The 17195-nt window shown below is 38.9% G+C and overlaps 1 protein-coding gene across 1 annotated transcript; it reads right to left on the reverse strand.

Moving 5' to 3' along the window:
* Window positions 1-2883: 2883 nt before the first annotated feature.
* LOC145814409 (uncharacterized) lies at window positions 2884-4596 on the reverse strand. Its single transcript, XM_082911209.1, has one exon. The coding sequence runs from the start codon at window positions 4594-4596 to the stop codon at window positions 2884-2886; it is 1713 nt and encodes a 570-aa protein (XP_082767335.1).
* Window positions 4597-17195: the final 12599 nt, after the last annotated feature.

Below are 17195 nucleotides of genomic sequence, written 5' to 3' on the forward strand. Positions count from 1 at the left end.
AAGAGTTTTCCATCGAATTGAGTGCCGTTATCCGAGATGAGGGCCTTGGGTATACCGAAATGGGTGATGACACTTTGCCATACAAACTTCTTCACATCCTTTTTCTTATGGTCGCCAATGGCTCGGTCTCAACCCACTTCGTGAAGTAGTCAGCAGTGGCGATGAAGAACTTGCGATTGCCCGGGGCCGCTGGGAGTGGCCCCACTATGTCCAATCCCCAGAGTGCGAACGGCCAAGGACTTGTAAGGAGGAGCAGTTCTCTTGCTGGCTGATGGATCTGATGAGCGAACTTCTGACATTTTTCACACCGGCGAACATACTTCTGCGCGTCCGTCTGCATGCATGGCCACCAGTAGCCCTGAGAAATCGCTCGGTAGGCCAAAGATCTGCCCCCAGTATGGCTGCCGCAGATGCCTTCATGGATCTCATAGAGGAAGGCTTCCACCTTAGAGGGGTGAACACACTTCAAGTACGGCCCGGCGAAAGACTTCTTATACAAGGCTCCGAAAGGGGAGAGCCAAAACCGCTCTGACTTGGCTCGGACCTTGTTGGCCGTCTTCTTTTCTTCAGGCAGAACTCTATCTCTCAGGAAGGCGATGATGGGATCCATCCAGGAAGGACCCGAGTCGGTGCAGAGTACCTTGGCTGATTCTGGTTCCTCAATGCTTGGCCGGGGTAAAAATTCTATCATTAAGGGGTTGGGAAAAGCTGTCTGAGTGGAAACAAGTCCAGCCAATTCGTCAGCCGTGTTGTTTTCTTCGCGGTTGATTTGTTCCATCCTTATGGCGGCGAACTTCTTGATCTCTGCGCGTACCAGCGCCTGATACTTGGCCATTCTTTCATCCCTTGCTTCATACTCCCCTGAGACCTAATTGACCACCAACTTGGAATCACTGAATACCATAAGGGCTATGGCTTTCATTCTCAGCACGCTTCTTAGTCCGGCAAGGAGGGCTTCATACTCAGCCTCGTTGTTGGATGCCGGGAAGCCGAGTGTAATTGCCTGCTCGATGATCAGCCCGTCCGGTGAGGTCAGCACAATGCCCAGCCCGGCCCCATGCCTGTTGGATGCCCCATCGATGAAGAGCTTCCACATCTCGCCAATGAACAGCTTCCAACAGTCAGACGGGTTTTGGGAGGTTCTCAGTTCCAAGTCTCTGGTCGGCCCATTCTGGTCTTTTTCCTTGTCTTGGTTGGGTTCATCTTTGCCGGACTTTGTTAGTTCGGTCGTGCTTTGCCCTTCTCCTCATTGCGAGCCAACACTTGTTTTTGTTGCCAGAACCATGGGTTGTGCTAAATCCGCACCAACCAAATCAATCGGGCAGACTGGATGCATCCCAGGGGCAAATTTCGCCACAAAGTCAGCAAGTGCTTGAGCCATGATTGCGGTGCGCGGTCGGAACTTGATGTCATATTGCCCTAATTCCACGGCCCATTTCAAAATTCTCCCAGTGAAGTCTGCCTTTTCAAAAAGCACCTTGAGCGGGAACTCGGTTAACACAACTATTGTATGGGCATGAAAATAGTGTGCCAGCTTTCTTGACGCCATCATTAGGGCCAGCGCCAATTTTTCCAAGGAAAGATATCTCGTTTCAGCTGGGAGCTGAGTCTTGCTTACATAGAAGATCGGTAGGTGCTAGATGCCTTCGGCACGGACCAATACCGCGCTGACCGCGTGTTGAGAGACAGCCAAGTAGAGGTACAACTCTTCGCCCGGCTGAGGTGTGACCAAAATAGGGGCTGAGGAGAGATATGCTTTCAGGTCTGCTAGTGCGCGGTCCCACTCATCATCCCAAAATAACTTGGACTTCAAATTTTTAAAGAAGGGCCTGCAACGATCCGAAGACCGGCTGATAAATCTGTTTAACGCGACTGCCATCCCGGCAAGATGTTGCACGTCCTTTGTAGAGTTAGGACGCTCTAGCTCTTGTATTGCCTTGATTTGTGATGGGTCGGCTTTGATTCCCCGGTTTGTAACCAGAAAACCCAAGAACTTTCCAATGCCAACTCCGAAGGTGCATTTGGAGGCGTTCAGAGGAAGCTTGTGATGCTTTAGGATGGAAAACATTTCTGCTAGGTCGGTGAGGTGTTGAGACTTCTCCCTACTCTTCCCCACCATGTCGTCGATATAGGCCTCCATTGTTCGGCCCAAAAGAGGAGCGAACATCTTCGTTACCATCCTCTGAAAAGTCGCCCCGGCGTTCTTCAGTCCGAACGGCATGACTTTGTAACAATATAAGCCCCTGGGAGTGGTGAACGATGTGATCTCTCGATCCGGTCTATACATAGCTATTTGGTGGTAGCCGCGATATGCGTCCAGGAAGCTAAACCTCTGATGGCCAGCGGTTAAGTCCACCAGCTGGTCAATTCGAGGGAGGGGAAAGCTATCCTTTGGGCAAGCACGATTGACAGTCTTGTAGTCAACGCAGACCCGCCACTTGCCGTTCTTCTTTGGAACCACCACCGTGTTGGATATCCATCGAGGGTATTGCACTTCTTCTATGGCCCCAGGTTCCAACAGGTTCTTCACTTCTTCCGCTACCACCTCAGCATGGTGCAAGGCTGAGTGGCGTGTCCTTTGGATGACGGACCGTGATCAGGGAAGACATTCAACTGATGGAAAATGAAGCTTGGGTCAACGCCAGGCATATCGTAAGGCGTCCATACAAAGGCCTCCAAATTAGAAGTCAAGAATTTGATGTAATCTAACCGCTCGGCGCTCGACAAAGATGATCCCAAGAGGAAGAACTTAGTCGGGTCGTCCTCGTCGATGCGCATTTCAACCAAATCCTCTACCGACTTTTCCTCGGCCTTCCTTCCTACATCTTCAAGGACCTCCTTCCCCTCGGGCCCCTCAATCATCTGGACGAACCCTTTGGCTGCTCATCTGCCATTTACCGCAATGAAGCATTGTTTTTCCATCACCTGGTCTCCCCAAACCTCTTCAATTTGCCCGGTGGGCGCCGAAAAACGCATAACTTGATGGAAGGTAGACGCTACTGCTTGCATGGCGTGCAACCACCCCCTGCCCAAAATTAAGTTGTATGTGGACGAAACTTTCAGCACCCAGAATTCCACCTGCTTTACTACAGAACCCGCTCTGACCGGCAAAATGATCTTTTCAATCGGCCACTCTGGTTGAGAGTTGAAACCAATCAAGGGGGACGTTGCGGGAGCCAAGTCTTTGTCCTCCAGCTTCATTTGCTTGAAAGCATCATAATACATAATTTCAACCGAACTCCCCTGGTCGATCAAAATTCTTTTAATGTCAAAGCCTTTGACACGAAGAGTTACCACTAAGGCGTCATTGTGGGGCACCTGGATCCTTTCTAAATCCTTGCTTGTAAAGGTAAGGACGTCTTTTGGCTCGGTTTTCCCCCTCTTCACAGTGGGCTGAACAGAGAGCACTTCCCTCATATGCTCGGCCTTCTTGATCATCCCTCTCAACTCGCAGACCCTGGCTGGTTCAATGATACCATGGATAACGTTGATTACACCTTGCGGGGCCGCATCTAGGGTGGCTAGCCCGTTTGGTTCGACTTGCCCTGATGGTGCGGCCTTCATTCCCCCATCTATGTATTGGTCAACATGTCCAGCCGCCACCAACTCCTCCAAGTGTTGTTTGAGCGGCAAGCAGTCCTCCGTTCGGTGGCCCCGTTCTTCATGGAAGGTGCAGCGATATTTCGAATTGAAGCCCTTCTGCGCACTCCCCAACTTGGCCAGCCAACGGACGAAGGGTTCATCTCGAATCTCGCTCAAAATACGGTAGATGGGGATTTTAAAGACCGTGGTGATTCCACTCCGTGCCTTCAATTTTCTTTTGGTATCCTCCACTGCATCACGGGGAGTGTCAGCCCGGTCGTTTCGGCGGCCCATGTTTCTGTCATCACGGTTTGAACCATGGCGCTGATCTTTTGACCGGTTGTTTGGGCGGTCATCCTCCTGCCCAACTGAGTGAACTTTCCCTGCCACCCTTCTGTCCGCCGCGACCGGATTAGCCTTCTCGGTCGCAGAGGCAGCATCATCCTCCACGCGAATGTGCTCATTGATCCGCTGCATCAATGACTCCATGGTTGTGGGTTGATGCATCGTGAGTGAATCTTGCAGCCTATGTCTGACTGGGAGACCCCGTTTGTATTGAGTGATTGCCAGATTGGTGGGGCAGTCGAGGATGTCGTTGTAAGTTTCCCAGTATTTCGCATGGTATGCCTTCAACAAACATCCAGACTCCATCTTGACGCCCAGGAGATGGTCGACCTCCTTCGGCGTTCGTGTGTTGGTTTTGAATCTGGTAACGAAGGCTTCCGCTAGTTGCTGCCACCCCTCAATACTCCCCTTCGGGAGCCTTTCGAACCAATTCAAACCCAGCTCTCCCAAGCTTGCTGGGAATATGAGGCACATCAAGGCGTCGTTGCGCCGATGGCCAGCCATTACTTGCCGGTAATGGCTCACATGCATGTACGGATCCGTCTTGCTGTCGTACAAAGTGAACTTTGGCTGGTGGAATCCGGCGGGGAGTGGTGTACTCTCAATCTCTGGAGACAGCGGCGTGGCTGTAAGTCGCGCTAGCTCTTTATCCACCAGCGCAGGGGCCATCGCTTTAGGGGCTGGTATTGCCACTTCCTCACTACCACGAACTGGAGCGCTCAACCTCTGCAATGCCGGCACTCTCCGAGCCTCCCGACGCCGCGCCCTCTCCTTCAATACATCCCTCAAGTCCCTGGAACGTGTGGAGAAAGAGGATCACGAAGTCGGCCTCGGGCGTGAGGGGCGGTAAGTGATGTCGCGAGAGAGAGACCTGCCCACTCTTTGGTCGGAATCTCCAAGCCCATAGTTCCTGGTGATGGTGAGAGAGTGAGTCCTCCCCTGGCGGCGACTGCTACAACAAGGGGACGGGGTGCGCTCACTGAGGTTGCCCTCTCCAGCAACACCCTTCCCTTTAATCTGGCGTTTCAGATGCTCCATCTCCGCCGCCATCCTGCGAATGAGGGCGTCTTGGTCCTTGAGTTTGTGCTCCAGGCGCTGCGCATGGGACTCCCCCCGGTGTCGGCGGCCCTCTGGACTCTGCGAGCGATCAGTACTCCTCCCGCGTTTGTCTCGCGCACCTCGCGAAGAAGTCCCTAGGCCCGCCATGGTTGGAATATTCGGGGGGCCTTCTCTCAGGCGGACATACTCCGGTGTGACGCCATCGACAACGGACAGTGGGGCTTCGTCGTTGTTGGCCATAGAAATGGTCGAAGAAGCTCAAAGAACAAGGGTTGAGTACCAAAGACTTCCCACAGACGACGCCAATTATATGGGAGCAAAATATCCTCTGCTTTCCGTACTCCTTGGACGTCAAGCTTCTCGTGACGGCGTCTATCTCTGCAACACTGAAATGGTGAGCTGCCCGGCGGTGGTGTGCCGGATAGACCCTCCGACGATCAAGTCAGACCACTGGAGGGAGAAGAAGGCTACCAGAGAGAGAGAGAGTGTTAGTGATAGAGTGGATTTTGCATACCTCTAACGTTTCTCTTTTCTTCTATTTCTAGGCTGGCCATGCAGCCCCAAGATTGTGCGCGCACTATCTCTGCTGTCCTTCCCTAGACAGGTGACAGTGCTCGCCTCTCACTACCTTACGCGTGTAAAGGCTTAGTCCTCCTACCAGTACGCGCAGAACTGTTCAACGGTATTGATGCGTGCGTGGAGCAGATGTCCTCTCCCTCACGCCATTGGCCTAGGTGACACACCTAACCGGAGTACCACGACCGACCTATCCCTTGTGGAGAACTGTCACCACATGCACGCAATCGAGCTATGTGTCGCCGGCCTGTCCCTTTGGCAAAGGGGCCAAGGGGTGATGCTCATGACCGGGCTGATATTGACCGGTTTATTGTGTCTTACCAGTTCTGAGGCATGCCGGCCTCCATCCGTTCTACCTTCATCCGAGGTTATCTGGAATCTGTCACTGTTCAAAGGCATGCCGGCCTTCGCCTCGTCCTCGGTTTAGCTTGAGCTACCCGTAGCCCGGTCTCGCCACTCGACTGCGTGCCCTGCCAAATGTCTACAAGTCACAGCTCGGCCGGGCGTAGTTCACGCCTGGTCTGCCGATCTCCTTGACCGAGCAAAACAGATCCACTGGCCGTCTCAGTAGAGGAAATAGCGCGGCGCCGCGAAGTTTGTCACGACCGGCACTGTCGTAGCTCGGCCGTACTAACGGTGCAAATCCCCCATCTCAACAAGTTATAATACTTGTAATGTTCATTATTATAAATGTCATAATTAAATCACTTTTAGTCATATAACTAAAAAAAACTTAATGAGTCATAAGCAGAAACCACATAAGGGATAACCAAAAACGTTTTCAATCATAATTTAAAAAATAATCACAATAAATCAAAACTAAAATCACAATGAGTCATAATTAACACACAATAAATCATAACCAAATCATAACTAATACCATAATGGATTATAACCAAATATCCCAAATGTCATAACTGGACTTATGATACACACCTCAAATAGGGTGTGTACTATATATGTTTTTCCATATATATAAGTTCTATAAAAATACCAAAAAATTATTCTCAAAATTGATGTGTAATATGGACTTAATTAGGATAAATTACACTAATCTCCCTTGAGGTTTAGACAAAATATAAGAATTCTTATGATTTTGACATAATTGCATTGAGCTCTCTTGAGATTTTAATATATATAACCTTTAGCCCCATTTTCATCAATAATTTGTTAGTTATATGGATGAAAAATTGATATCGTCATTTCTTTTATATGAAAATGTATACTTTACGTTATTTATTTTTATATTTTTGCACCATTTAGATTAATTTTTGTCCATTTCACCTTACTTAAAAGGAAGTTAATATAGTTATGTCAAAATTATGTGCCTTATTATATTTTTTCTAAATCTCATGAGAAGCCAGTATAATTAAATCATTTCATTATTATATACTAGAATTCATACTTGAAAAAAAAATGAGTCATTCAATACTTTTTCTAAATATTTTTCTAAGCAGTTTTGTAAGAGAAATATTCTAAACATACATAAAATTTATACAAAAAACTTGACAAGAATAATGTGACAATGCTGTTATTGTAAATAAATTCATCTTCGGTTGTGTTTTGTTTTTATTACACTTATATTATTAAGTTCTACACATTTTTTTTCTTTTTTAATAATTCATATGATCAAATTAATTAATATTATAAAAACAATCAAATTAAAGTATAACTTCACCAAATTAACAAATTATGACAATGATAACATTATATGGAAAAAGTTAAGAGTTAAGAAGATATCACCACTGTCAAATTCAATTTTAACAAATTGTGTTTATTTTTTTTTTAAATACAATTTACAAGGATAATATGACCTATCAAATGTTTTTTTTTTAATTGGAATAGTATTGATTTTAATGGATAAAAATTGAAGTTAATAGTGTTATTTGTTTTTTTGGGATAGTATTAATTTTTTTTGGACGAGATAGTTTGAGTCAGCCTAATGGGATGGTCAGGCTAGATTTACACATGCGGGCTTATATGGGCGGGGTTCATGGGCGGGGTTGGATTGCAAACCTTTGTCCAAAACCCTAAATCATCTTCTATGGAATGGGATGGGATGGGCTGGGCAGTCAAGCGGGCTGGGACGGACCATGGAACGGGTTGAACGGGTTGGATAATAACGAATTTTTTGTCTGTGGGCCATTTGAATACCCCTACTAATATCCTAATAGGTCATAACTAAAGGCCACAACGTCGTAACTGAGGCATGTGGTACACCCCTTTTTGGGGGTATCATAGAATTTTCTTTTATTTTGCTTTCATTCTTGTTTGTTCATTCACTAGAATAGAAATATTGTTTAAAAATAAAAATATTATCTACATTCAACATAATATTCTTAAAAATAAGTTCATAAAATTTAATATCACTTATTGAAATAAATTATCATTATATTTATAGAAACATATATTTTCAACTATGGAAATGTTTCAAAACGAAACTACTTAATAGAATGGATGATGGCTTCGTAATAAATTATTTGATCACCTTTATTGAGAAAGATATTACTTGAGATTTTGATATTTAGCCTATCATAGATGTTTTCATTTATATAATATTTTCATATAATTAACTTCGGTGGACGGAAACATATAATAAAAGTTATTATTTTTGTTAAATTAATGCAGATAAATAAAATATATCCAATGGTATTTGTTTTCTCAATTATGTTGACAGAGATTGTTCGATTAATCTTTTAAACTCATAAAAATTAAAATTTATTTTATAATTTTTTTGTTGCGATAAAAAAATTAGGTTATTTTTAACCATCAAAATTGAAATTCTGAATCCATCTCTACTCCTAGGGATGAAAGAAAAATCGAAAAAAACCAATTAAACCGATTGAACTAGACCAAACTGACTATATTTGGTTTGTTTTTTAACAGAATCAATCTGTGCGATTTTAAATTTCAATTTTTGATTTTCGATTTTTGGTTCGGTATCGGATCAAGTACGTTGTGTATCGAATTAAACTGAAACCAACTGCTTTAAGATATATTGTATTTATAATATATATATATATATATATATATATATATATAATCTAATAATACAATGATGTTAACAAGTATAATAAATTATTAACCTTAATTAATTAACCTTATCGTCTTTATAACCTAAGTTTGTAAACTCTTATTATATACAATCTTAAGTCTAACTCATTATTTTTGAAACCTTAGTATTTTTTAACTTTTTTTTGTTTTGTTTTTTTTGTTTTTGTTAATTTAGAAATTGAAAAGTATTTATTAAATGGATAAATTGGATATGTTTGAAATGGTGGACAAACAACTAATTCAATATTTTCATATAGATTAGTGATTGTAATTAAAAGTAACTCACGTTTGAAAAGTTCTAGACTAATTAAACCGCACCGAACCGAACCGTTTCAATTGATTTGGTTCGGTGCGTTTGATGGGGAAGCAGTCTGTATCGATGTTCAAAATAATAAATTGATATTATCAGTTCAATAATTTTTTTTTTACCTAAATACCGATTGTATCAAACCAATTACATCCCTACCTACTCCCCCAATTCGTGTCATTGTTAGTGAAAGCCAACTGGTTGATAGATGAACTCAACAACCAAAGCTTTGGCATGTATAGGCATAACTTTAAAATAAGAGATATTTATTTATAAATCTCATTTAGTAAATAAATAATTCAAGTTCATAATTTTTTTTTAATATTTCATAAAATTTTATATAGTTAGACTTCTATCTCAGGAGGTTTCCCCCCCCCCCCTGATGTATATAAATTTTAGGTTTATGATACCCTTTTGTTCTATTTTGATAATACATATTACACACAATAGGATATATATGATTTCCATATTTTATTATTTCTATTTTGGTAGTTTTGGTGATCAGAGATCTTGGAGGAATCCGTGGATACGTTTCCATTATACGTTTTTGTAGGAGTTTCATTTACTCATTAATCGTGAGAGAACATTCGAATATTGTGTTCCATTGTTGCGATTTTGAAGCTCTATTTTTTCTCCCATTGTTGCAGTTTCGAAGTTTAAAATTGTTGGACGAAAGTTAGAGAACATTTGAATGCTATCTTCTTCTATCATTGTGGTTTGAAATTTTGTTTTCTTCTATTATTGAAGCTCTATTTTTTCTTCCATTGTTACGGTTTCGAAATTCAGAATTGTTGGGCGAAGGTTAGCACTGTTTTTGTTTTGCAACTGCATGTAGGTTTGCTTTTGGTAAGAATTCATGTTCAGTAATGTTTGTTTATGCTCAAAATTATTCAATAATTGATTAAAGTTAGATTCGACTTTTGTTTCGAGAGAGATTAATATGGTATTATGTATCAATGTGTGCATATGCTTATTGGTTGGGTATTTCAGTAAATGTGAATGTTCACATCTATTGAAGGCATTGTTGTTGTGAATTATCAGATTTTAATATTTTGCATTTGGTGATGTAAACTTCAACATTGGAAGTATGTGATAGTTGCATGATGTGCATTGTAGACTGATGATTGCATGATTATTGCATAATGTGAATGTTTACATATTACTGATTATTGTATGAGTTATATATATATATATATATATTGTATGATTATTACATGGTGTAAATATTTACATTGTATGGAGTCGTTGCTTGTTATGGATTATCACATTGTAATGCATTGCAATTTGTGTTGTGATCATTACATCATTAATCAATGTTAATATTCATATTCATAAATGATCATACAAGCACAAACAACAATGTGTTATTTTACCAGCATGCATTTGTAATGTAAAAGTTCATATCAAGATTTATTTATCACAACACATATTAAGCCAATGGTTATGTGTATACAAATACAAGCAACCACTAGCAAAGTAGATGTTCACAGTGTCTATACTTCAATTGATGTGAATGTTCACAACATTGCTTTTTCACATCGGGGTAAGGTTAGACGATTGAGGATTTTGGAAATGTGAGAGATTTTTTCCCTAAAATAAGGAAAAGATTTTCTTCCTAGAATGAGAGAAAGATTTTATCTATGAAATAAGGGAGAGATTTTCTTCCTAGAATGTGGAAGATATTCTCTCAATGAAATGAGAGATTGTTGTTATTTTTTATTGTATATTGGTTTCAAAATAGAAATATGCGCAAAAAGATTGAATGGGTGATTTGGTCATATTACTCTAAACAGGCCCTAATGAAATATTAAAATGAAGATTCGTTGAATGGAATATAACGCTTAAGAATTGTACTTCCTAAAAAACAACCCTTAAAATAACATGATAAACAATTTTTTTTTTCTATTTTTTAATAAATTACATTGACTTATTGTAAAATTGAAAATATATATAGTAACTTATACAATTTTAACATAATTATAGTAATTTTTTTATTTATTTTTTCAATCTGTAAGAAAATTCCAAACAATAACGAGAAAATTCAATTGCCACTAAGTACAATAATTACTTCTAGCCCAAATCAGAAAGAAATAAACAACTATACACAACCCTTATATTAAGGGAGAAATAAATTACCACAAATGATATCAAACTCCTCTCTATAAAATTTAAGCCCTTAATTTCACACCGTAAAATGAAGCTACACGACCATTAGACCACAAAAAATGCTTCATCCCCAAATTTTTTCCCTCACACTTCCTCCAATGATATGGCAAACAATACCAACCAATCAACTATTTTTGAAAACTTCTATCTCCTTTCAAAATTGTTTGTCACATCATCGAGGGAGGGGTATGGTCTAGGGGATTTTTTTTAGGGTCCCTAGTGTTAAGATTTTATAGCATAAAGGACATCCAATATTTTCATAATGTCTAAGACCTCTTAACATTGATCCAGAGAAAATTCATTCTAAAGAATTTCTCTAGACTTCCCAGATAATTTGTAGCGATCCCAGTTTTGCCACTTCGCTGAGTATGTTAGGGATCGAACTGTCCGGTTAGCTCGCGAAGGTCTAGGGGGCAACGCCCCTTGGTGGGTTTAAGGGTAGCGCCCTGGTGGGGATTGAGCTGCCGGGTCAGTTCGCGGGGGTCCAAGGGGCAGCGCCCCTTGGCAGGTCTTAGGGTAGCCCCCTGGCAGGGTTGAGGGACAACGCCCCCCAAAGCACAAATGCAAAATGCATTAGAAGTTGCTTGTTAGCTCGAGTGGCTGTTTATGCGCTCGAGCGGAGAATGTTTGGTTTCAGAAGTTTAACCTGTCTGTAAAAGTATTGGGAAAGTGTATTTGACGCTCAAGCGGGGCTTTCCACGCTCGAGCTGACCATGTTATATCAGTTTGTGAATCTGATATTTCAGATTACTTTTGTATATCTCTCTTTTTAAAAACTCTTTCCTCTCCCTTCTCTCTACATTTCCCTACACCAAATAGGATCAAAACCTTGATTTCTCAAGATCCATTAGAGTTCTGCTATAAGTTCTTCATCAAAGTTGGTTAACTTCTCAAGGGTTTCGTTGTGTGCAGTGAAGATCAAGTTTCAACACCGTTGATTTACGGAGTTTCATCTCATTTCTTCTTCAAACTTAAGGTAGGGATTTTCTTAGAGTTATATATATATTTTTGCAAGATCTATATGATTTTCGAAATCATCCTTTGATAGCTTTGAAAATTGATTGTTGATTCAAGAAGTTGAGCGATTTTGCAAGTGGGTTTGTCTCTTGTTCTTTTAAAATGAGCTTATTGGTTTTAATCTTCGTTGATTAAAGAAAATATGATTTTGGAAAGTTTTATTTCAAAAGATTTGAGTTGTAAGTTTTGGTGAGAAAACCTAGAATTTGGGAATTTTTTTTTAAAAGAGACTGAAAATCCATGAATGATATTATTATATTTATTTTGTGTGTAAAAAAAAAATGGATGTTTGAAAAATTTCTTATTTATATTTATATAAATGATGAATTTCAGAAAATATGAGAATTGTTGTTTATTTTGGAAATTATTGTTAAAATTGTTGAAATAGTCTTGAAATGACTAATTGTTGAGGATACTTGAGAAGATGGAATTGTGTTATTCCTTGGATGATAAATTAGAATAAAAGTATGCAGCGACTCTAATTTTTCATAGGCCATTATTTATTTATTATTACTTTATTTTATATTTGGCTTTATTAATTGTGTAGATCTATGAGAATTTAATGTGACATTTAATTAGTTTAATGTGGTGTTTAATTATATATAATTAAATTAAATATTTATATATATTTATATTTTATATATATATATACATATATATATATATATATATAAGGTGTTATATACATATAATCTTATATTTATATTTATATATGGTGTATTTATGTTTTATTTATAGAGTATAATAATATAAGTCAATTAGGTTATATAATATAATAATTATTACGTTATAAACAAAAGAAAGAAAGAGAAGTGTTGCGCGGCGGCAAACTCGGCAAACTCGAGAGAGAGAGATCATCAAAGAAGAAAAAAAAAGAGTGCTATGTGTGTGGCGTAAAAAAAAAAAAAAAAAGATTAGGATATTATTTTGGTGGTTCTATTAGTTCTTCAAATAATTCATTGATCTTCAAAATAATATTGTGAGTATAAAACTCATTTCCCTTTATTTATGTTTAATTCGTTGTTTTATTTATTTATTTTTATTTATCTAATGTTAGTTTGATTTTATATTTACATAAAGATGATATATTGATTTTAATTATTCTGATTAGTGTGGTGTATGTAAAGTTTAGGGTTTTTAGATAATTGATTGATTTTAATTTCTTTGATTAGTTGTGTAGGTAAAGCTTAAGATTTTTAGATGATTTATTGATTTTAACTATTTTGATTAATTGTGTATGCCAGGTTTAAGATTTTTTTTTATATGATTTATTTTATGATTTTAATCACACTCATGGTTATATGAAATTGAAATAAACTTAAAATCCATAGAAATTGGTTAGATGATGGATTGATTCATTGTTTTTATTTATTTATTTTATGTTGGTTTGATTTTGTATTTGCATGTAAATGATGGATTGATTTCATTATTAGATTAGTTGTGTATGCCAAGTTTAGAGTTTTTATATGTATTTATTTTATGGTTGTAATCATACTCATGGTTATATAAAATTAAAATTAATTAGGAACCCATAGATAAATTCCTTATACTCCACCATAACTCCATGAATTATTGTTTTATTTGAGTGATGGTGAGAAAGAGTGTATAAAAAATATGAGGATTATGAGATTTATTTGAATGCCTTAGGATTGGCATTGCTATGTTGTTCTCATGAGTGAGATGTTTTGTATATGTATATTGTTGTGTCGTTCTCATGAGTAGACGAGTATTTTGATTTATGTGCGTACGCATATGCTAATCATCCGGGGAGTGTGGGTCAAACTTGGGACGATATCCCCGTGCAAGTTTGGCTTCGGAGCGGTGTTAGGTATACGTGAGGCATATGGGATATATGTGTAGGCCAGAAGTGGATGGCCGAAGTGGTGGAGTTAAGGTACAAAGAATTTAATTATGAGTTTATTAGTATAGTGTGAATTGTATTAATTTGTACATCTTGAAAAATAGTAAATGATCTCGATAAATTATGAAATTTGAGAAGAGACATGTATACGTGATTCTAGACAACTTTTGTGTTTGAACGTTTTATTAAAAAGATCGAGTAGAACTTATAATTGGATGATCTCAAATATTATAGTTTTGATTCAATTTAGAAATACAGATTTTAAAGGCTGTTTTAACCCACGAAACAAGCTCATTTTTATTGGTTCCACGTAAACTGAAGTAAAACATTATTCGGCACACTTTTCATGTTTTGAACTTTTCCGAAAAAAATCATCTTAAGGCAGTTTTTGCTCGTTTTCAGCTTCAGATTTGTTTTCAATTGAATTCCGTCTAGGTTTTTCTATCAAGTGTTTCTCTCAACCTGTTTAGTTTTTGTTAAATTCGTCCACGTTGTCTTTTAGGAAATTTGATTTTGTACAACTTTTGTTCTTTGAGTTTTGGTCAATTTGAATTATTTAAGCATGAAACGGTACATTTTTATACTCCTTCAGCAAGTTACTTATGATTAAATTATACTAACTTTATTTTTTTTGCAGGATGGTGGGTCTTACTAACTTTTTTATGCAGGGCTGACCTACCATATTTTTATTTCTATTTTCTTTATTTTATAATCAATTTATATTTCATTGTGTACAGACAAGAAACTAAATGCCACCGTATCTCGGGAAATTATTCATTTGTCTTGATGCGGTTGGAACTACTTGTCTTGTCCCATAATAACAATTAATTGTATTTTTGTTTGTGTCTGGTGGACAAGCGGGAGTTAAGTTTTGTACTCATACCATTATACCTGTATACTGACCTATTTTGTCTCTTGGCAACTCGGGTGCGTTTTGTTTGAGCGCAGTTGAGCTTTCTTTGCAGGATTAATTGGGGCTACGGTGGTGACGTGGAATTACTTTAGTTGTTGGACTTGTCATTTGGATTTCTTTTGTTTTCTTGAGCTTAGGGTTGATATTAGTTTATGTATTTATTATTTTTTTTATGACTTTAGTATTGGAATAATTTGGCATGGTTTGTAACCGTACTTTATTTAAATTGTTTTAACTAGTTGTTGCTACCATAATATGGAGGTATTGATTAGTTATAAAATTATGGTGGATTGTTTGGTTGGCGTTTATTTATTTATTTTTTTGTTTCACCCCTAGGATTTGGGATGATGGAATATTGATTGGGGTTTAGTCTTAATTTAATATTTAATTGTTTGAATTTTGGGGCATGACAGTTTGGTATCAGAGCCCTAGGTTACCCTAGACTTGTGAGAGTTTAGGTGATCCTCGGATTGTGGAAACATGGGTTAGCTGGTTTAGGTTGGTGGTTGAATTTATTCTAAGTATTCATGAACGCATTTTTGTGTGTTTAACTTGAAGGTGATGGTTGGAAGGTATCTTTAATCTCTTTCAAGAACCCATTAGAGTACTTTTTGATACTGGTGTCTCTCATTGTTTCATATCTAGGTAGTTTGTAGAAAGAGAACGTATTGTAACTACCTCCTTGTCTAGACCTATTCGTGTTGAGACCCCTTTAGAAGGGGCAGTTACTCTTTATGTGATGTGTAAAGATTTTGAGATTGACTTTAAGGGTAAGGTCTTGTATGCAGACCTAATTTTTTTAGGGTTTGAGGGGTTTACAATTATTTTGGATATGGATTGGCTGCAAAAACACTTTGTGACTCTAGATTGTGCTAAAAAGACTGTAAATATAGATATTCCCGGTATGCCACGGCTTACCCACACTTCTAGCGATGGAGAAGAGTCGATGATGACAAGTTTTCTATGCTCGGTAGAAATCCCTAAGCAGGATATTAGTGAGATAGATGTGGTACGTGAGTTTGAGGATGCATTTCAAGAGATACCTGGACCTCCACCTCGACGGGTAGTAGGATTTCGCATTGACCTAGTGCCGGGAACTGCACCAATTTCTAAGGCGGTATACAAAATGGCGCCTAAAGAGCTTGTGGAGATGAAGAAGCAGTTGGAAGAGATGCTTCAGAAAGGGTTTATTCATTCAAGTAACTCCCCATGGGGAGCACCTGTGATCTTTGTCTCCAAGAAAGATGGCACTCTCCATATGTGCATAGATTACAGAGAGCTAAACAAGGTGACTATTAAGAACAAGTACCCGCTACCTAGAATTGATGACTTGCTTGATCAGTTGAAGGGGGCAGCCATTTTCTTTCAGTTTGATCTCAGAACGGGTTACCATCAGATGGGTGTGTCAGAGGAAAGTATACCGCTTACTGCTTTTCGGACCCGGTATAGGTTGTACGAATTTCCTGTAATGCCTTTTGGTTTGACCAATGCTCCAGCCTATTTCATGGACTTGATGAACATAATTTTTCAACCGTATCTAGATAAGTTTGTGATTATCTTCATAGATGATATCCTGGTGTATTCTAAGAATGAGAAGGAACACAGAGAACACTTGAAAGTTGTATTGCAGACTTTAAAGGAGAAACAATTATACGCAAAGTTCAGTAAGTGTCATTTTTTGGAGAAAGAAGTTCGATTCTTGGGGCATGTTGTATCCAATCAAGGGATAGCGGTAGAGCCTGAGAAAGTTGTTGCGGTCAAAGAATGGAAGTAGCCCACGAACCCTACAGAGGTGAGAAGTTTTTTAGGATTAGCCGGTTATTACAGGAGATTTATAAAGAAGTTTTCCACTATTGCAGCACCCATGACCAAGTTGACCTGCAAGAATGTGAAGTTCTTATGGACAGGTGATTGTGAGAAAGCTTTCCAGGAGTTAAAGCAACGGTTGACTATAGCACCAGTGTTAACTATACTAGTACAAGGGGAAAAGTTAGTAGTGTTTACTGATACAAGTGGAACTGGGTTGGGATGTGTGTTGATGTAGCATCAAAAGGTTGTATCTTATGCTTTTCGATAGTTAAAACCTCATAAGAGACGATACGCTACTCATGACTTAGAGTTGGCAGCAGTTGTTTTTGCGTTGAAAGTGTGGCGACACTACTTGTTTGGGGAGCACTTTGAATTGTACACAGATCACAAGAGCCTTAAATATCTCTTCTCAAAAAGAGTTGAACATGAGGCAATAGAGGTGGGTTGAATTCGTCAGTAGTTATGATTTTGAGATCCTTTACCACCCGGGGAATGGAAATGTGGTT

Source organism: Camellia sinensis, unplaced genomic scaffold, assembly GCF_055761805.1.
Source record: "Camellia sinensis isolate YWXY unplaced genomic scaffold, ASM5576180v1 Unanchor10, whole genome shotgun sequence".
NCBI classification, from domain to species: domain Eukaryota; kingdom Viridiplantae; phylum Streptophyta; class Magnoliopsida; order Ericales; family Theaceae; genus Camellia; species Camellia sinensis.